Source organism: Silene latifolia, chromosome 4 (assembly GCF_048544455.1).
Source record: "Silene latifolia isolate original U9 population chromosome 4, ASM4854445v1, whole genome shotgun sequence".
Taxonomy (NCBI): Eukaryota; Viridiplantae; Streptophyta; class Magnoliopsida; order Caryophyllales; family Caryophyllaceae; genus Silene; species Silene latifolia.
In genome coordinates, this window is record NC_133529.1 from 2117341 (window position 1) to 2123308 (window position 5968).

General features: G+C 36.7%; 1 protein-coding gene across 1 annotated transcript; it reads left to right on the top strand.

Moving 5' to 3' along the window:
* Positions 1 to 222: 222 nt before the first annotated feature.
* LOC141651976 (putative GABA transporter 2) lies at positions 223 to 2354 on the top strand. The gene is made up of 3 exons (XM_074459659.1): positions 223 to 492; positions 1903 to 2025; positions 2267 to 2354. Exons 1-3 carry the CDS (start codon positions 303 to 305, stop codon positions 2299 to 2301), a joined length of 348 nt encoding a protein of 115 aa, XP_074315760.1. The 5' UTR covers positions 223 to 302; the 3' UTR covers positions 2302 to 2354.
* The last annotated feature ends 3614 nt before the right edge of the window (positions 2355 to 5968 follow it).

A 5968-nucleotide genomic window follows, 5' to 3' on the forward strand; every position in this document is an offset into this window, starting at 1 on the left:
GAGTGATGATCACATTGTTTCAGTTGTGAAACGGTCCTATTTTATAAAAACCCAACTCATTTATTAACAGTAAAGGAATAATTGTCTTTATAAAAATACATTGTCTCGCGGTATAAAACCGTCTTCAACCTTGACTAGAAGTCGTGTTTGAATCGTGCAAGAAGAATGCACCTAAAGTCAACAAAGATTCCAAAATGTAATACTACAAGTCTTAGAGTTGACTAACAAGGTCACATAAACAAAAAGTATATTCTCTTGTTATTGAAAATTCCATATAGAATCTAGAGATCTAGAGTATATAGATGTCAAGTTCTTGTAGTGATATCTATGGAGATTCTAGTACAAGAATCGCGGTTGAGGAGACGGAGATCAAGAGTGAAAGGAAAAGAGGGAGTTGGAAACATGCAGCATTTCATGTAGCTACAACTATTGCTACTCCTGCTGCTTATGCTCCTCTTCCTTTTGCTCTTGCTTCTCTTGGTTGGCCCCTTGGTATGTATCTTCTTTTGTTACATGCATAACTTTCATTTCCAGGTCACAAATACTTGCGTGAAACGGTTTTACATGAGTATTTTTATAATCCATAGGCTTATAGACCAAAATACCCCTATAGAAACAATTTTAGTAACTAGCATGAGTAGTAGTTCCAAGGCTATAGTTGTCTTTAATATACGGTTTTGCTTAAAAACAGTTCTGTACTATCTCCGTCCCAATCAATTATTTATTTATCTTTTTGATTAATATATTCCTCACAAATAATAAAATACGTAAATAAATGATTGGGACTAAGGGAGCAGAAGACTTGTTCTTTCTACATAATATATGTATTCAATTGTGCTTGAGTAGCATTGTTTCAAGCTAGTTTATAATAATGGTACTTGAGCTATATGATGTGGGGTTAGCAGGTGCTGTCGTCTTTTACAATGAAAATTTCAAAAAATTTAGCTAAAAGATTAAATTTTGTCAAGATTACTACCGGAGTATATCTCATTGTTTGCCCGTCCACTCTAAAATTTCCGATTTATGTTTTATCCTCTTCGTTTTAATATATATTGAAGTTTAGACTTGATTAGAAGGATCTAATATAAATGCATGTCAGTCCAAAATAACGGACTCGATTAATAGAATTTTTTTTTTTTTTTCTTTTTATTTATGACGAGGGGGTTGAGTCCCGGCATCGATTCCCATCGCACCACCCCATGGGACCATGTAAGCCACACCTTCTTCAGGGGAATTCTGATGCAGTGATCATCGCCTTGGTAGTAGTCGAACACAGGACCTCTCAACTAGAAAGTGAGCACAGGTCCCCGGACCGGACCGGACCGGAACCAGTTTGGACGGGAACCGGAATCGGTAAAATTCATGGACCGGGACCGGACCGGATTACAAAAATTCGGTCAGGACCGGACGAAAATTCGGTCAAGATCGGACCGGACCGTTGGACCGGAATCACCCACTTTTTCAAATTCGGTCCAAAATTCGGTCCATTGGACCGGATCGGACGGTTGGACCGGATTGGACCGGAATAAAAATACAACTTTAAGGAAAAAATGAAAATAACAATAATTCCGGGCATTCGGTCCAAACAGTCCGGACGGAAAATTCGGTCCCGGACGGACGGACGAAACGGAATCTTGGAAAATGGTGGACCGGAGACCGGACCGGAATTTTTAATTCCGGTTCCGGTCCACTTGATTCCGGTCCGGACCGGTCCATTTTTCCGGTCCGGACCGGATTATGCCCACCCCTACTCTCAACTCTTGGTTTAACCCAGCTACCACTGAACTAACACCACTTGATTCGATTAATAGACTTTACTCGTATTATATTATTACTTCTCACCCTGAGATTGTAATTTGTACTCCGTATATATTATTAATAGATCAATTTGGAATTGTTCAGGCGTGACAAGTCTTGTGGGAGGAACATTAGTAACGTGGTATTCTAGCATGCTTATCGCGTCACTATGGGGTTGGAATGGCAAGAAGCAAACTACGTATCGATCCCTTGGAGAAAGCATTTTCGGTCCGTTTTCCTTTATTTTATTTACATAAAATTACGAAATAGAATATTATACGGAGTCATATGATATGATATTAGATACTCGTATATAGAATGTTATACGGTTTCTTTTGGGTGTAAAGAGAGTCATAAGGGCGATTTTGATGCTGACGGGATTTGAACCCATGTCACGAGCAGAATGTTAAACGGTTTCTAATTGCTATGAATGCTAACGGGATTTGAACCCATGTCTTAAATATTGAAGGGTCATGGGGATATTGGACCATTGCATTTTTCTAACAAGTTGCTTCCTTAGGCAATAACATTGCCATTCATATTGCTGCTGGGAGTAGCATCAAGGTAATTTGCTCAATCTCATATTAATTACCGTCTCACAGATAATAATAGGGCGCCACCAACTGATACTGATACTGAGTTTCAGTATTACCCTCACACGACTATATATGAATAAGACTTGTCATGTGCATGTGAGAGGGTGATACTGAAACTCAATACAAATATCGTCTCTTATTCTCGTTTTCCTGAATTATGTGCAGGTAGTGTACAAGTACTTCTATAACGACGGCCCGTTAACTTTGCAACATTTCATCATAATATTTGGTGTATTGGAACTTTTTTTGTCTCAACTTCCTAACATTCACTCATTAAGATGGGTCAATGCTGTATGTACTGCTAGCACTATCGGCTTTGCTGGTATTGCAATCGGTCTCACCATCTATGACGGTATGCTAATCCATCTCGGTTATATTTATAAGTCTGCTGTGATTTCATCCTAAAATTCATTGGTGTTATGGTGTAAACAAAAACAGGGAAAAATATCGATAGGAAAACAGTAAGTTACAATTTGGAAGGAAGCACCTCTTCTAAAGTTTTCAAGGCCTTTAATGCTCTCGGAGCAATTGCATTTTCATTCGGCGATGCCATGCTTCCTGAAATTCAGGTATATACACTTTCGCGGTGACCCAGAATGAAAATTGCGTTATTTGAATACTGAATTCGGGCAATAGAACTAATTATGGGTAATATTGACAGAGTAGTGTAAGAGAACCTGCAAAGAAGAACATGTACAGAGGAATATCAGCAGCATATGGAGTGATCATCTTAACATATTGGCAGTTGGGTTTTTCGGGTTATTGGGCATTCGGGTCCGATGTTCAACCTTACATCCTTTCTTCTTTAACTTCTCCAAATTGGCCTGTTGTTATGGCTAATGTTTTTGCTGTAATCCAGATTTCTGGCTGTTTTCAGGTACTTATCCTTATATCTTGGGTTTTTTTCAAACAAAAAAAACAAAAAAACAAATCTCCCAACGCCCGTCTCATTTATCTGTTTACATTTGATTAAATACAGCTAAAAAATAATTAAAAAAAGTTAAACAATTCACTGGGGTAAAGAGAGTATGTATTGACTATTTAATTGGATGATTACAGTTAGATTAGAGGATGCTTGAGTAAGATAATTGGAATTTTATATAGGACCGTCAATTGAGTTAATTTTACTTTGATAAACGGGTATTTTATGATCGGGATTTGAACCTAGGTCATGAGTATCAGCTCTCATGACTAGAGCTGGCAAACAGCACGGGCCAGCCCAGCCCGGCCAAGGCCTGACCTTCCCTCAGCCCGCCACCTCACACGGCCCGCCCGACTCTCGGCCCGCTCCTTTCCCCTAGTCTGGCCCGGGTTTGACCAGAAGAGCTCGGCTCGCCCCTGGCCAGCCCGGACAGACCCTAGCCCGGCCCGAGTACAGGTCTACTCATGACTTTAACAATTAAGTTAGTTGATATCTGCGGATCTTCGTCTTACTGTAAAACCGTCTTATAAGACACTTTGTTATTCGACCGACCTTACTAACGAGACCGTCTCGGTCCACCATGTGGATTACAATACAGATATACAGCAGGCCAACATATTCATACTTTGAGGAAAGATTTCAAACCAACAAGGCCAATTCAAAGGTCCAATACTATATACTAAGGTTCATAATGACATTATGTTATATGGGCCTAGTGACCTTAATTGCAGCAGCAATGCCTTTCTTTGGAGATTTTGTTTCAATTTGTGGAGCAATTGGGTTCACTCCTTTAGACTTAGTTTTCCCAGTTATCGCTTTTCTTAAAGTCGGGGTCGGTCCCAACGGACCGTAGGCTACGTTTGATATTAAGGTTGTTTTATTCGGTTATTGCGATTTGGTTCACAATTGTGTCGATTCTTGGGTGCGTTGGGGCTGTTACGTTCATCGTCCAAGATGTCAAGACTTACAAGTTTTTCCGAGACATGTGAGGATTCATTTGACCGATGATTACAGGTAGGCGGTGTGTCAGTGCCACGTGTTTTGTTAAACTCGAGATTTTTTAAGTTGGAAAATTATGGGTTATGTAAATGCTCATGGATGTTTTATAAATGTAAGTGTAGCATAGTCTTTAAAGAGAAATAAATTAGGTTTTAGAAAGAAAAGAAATGTAAATTACTTGACAGGTTGATTTAATGCATTGTATTTCTCGTATTTTACATTTATACTTTATTTTGTTAGCAAAAAGTAAAATTAATGTAGATTATTGACTGAGACAAAGGTAATATAATTTTGATTTTAACAAATTTTTTATAAGATCATACTATATTATTGAACCACAAATTCTCACTTTAGACGAACATTTTTAATCTAAAGGTTACAGCTGTAGACGGATAGTGTCCCTCTTAAAAAATAAGTGTTGGATAGTGCAGTTGTGCAAGTGGGTGGAAAATTCATACCCCAACTTGCATTTTGTGAGACTATCACTATCGTCTACAACTTTAGACGGATAGTGTCCGTCTACGGTGAAACGGATTGTTATTGAACTAGCTTAATACGAGAATAAGCCAAAGTTAACATTTACTTTTATTTACATTTTAACTTAATCTTATGATGAAGACACTACATAATTAAATCTACAAATTATTAATATAAAATATCTGGTTTCAAAGGTAAAAAAATTCAAAATTTTGTTAACTAATTTAGTTATTTAAAAATCTAGAAATTCTCAATATAAAGCTTGTCGGTAAATTCTCATTTGTGACAGTTACAAGCTTGTAACCTCTTACAAACTGCAAATGAGTGTTTAAGTGGGAGAGGGTATGTGAAAGGTCACGAACTTGTAACCGTCAAAAATAATTGTTGAAATTTAGATACTAATTTGAGAATCTGATTTGATTTGATTTGATGGGTTAATGACAAATGTAAGTGAAACCTGCTCAAGAGTCAAGCACTTTCGTTGACGCAAATATTACTATACAACCCAGCATGCATTATACAACTATAATAAATCTAATTGAACCTACATTGTATTTTTTTCGAACTCTTATAATTTTTTATTTATATTTTATTTTTTGATGTCAAAATTTAAATCTAATTGAGCTTGTATATAATTTTGAGTGTTATAATAATTTTTTAACGCCAATAGTTTATAATGGAACTCAAATTCTTCCAAATAAAGCTCGTAATGTTTAAGTCTAAACTCAAATAATTCTTGATAAAGCTAAAATTCTTTACTATACAACCAATACAACTGATTGTATAGTCTACTTACTGTTTCATTGATCGGACTGATTAGGGCGTCGAATTTCATCCTCCAATCCCTTTAAAGAAAAATAAATACTCCCTCTCATCCAGACCAAAAGTTACATTAACTTTTTGGTATTATTCATGATTGTAGAAAATCTTTAGTATTATTTGAATATTTGTAATATAAAAGAGAAAATATAGTAATGTGAGATCTTGTTTGATTTATCATAATGAATACTATAAGAATATTAATTTTTTATAATTTTTAATAATGTGTAACTAAAGCTATACACGTTGCAAAATGCGCATCGACAAATGTGATAAAGTCAATGTAACCTTTGGTGTGGATGGAAGGGAGTATGTTTCTTGAGTCGAGTTTGGGTCCAAATATCTCCATCTCGGCGGT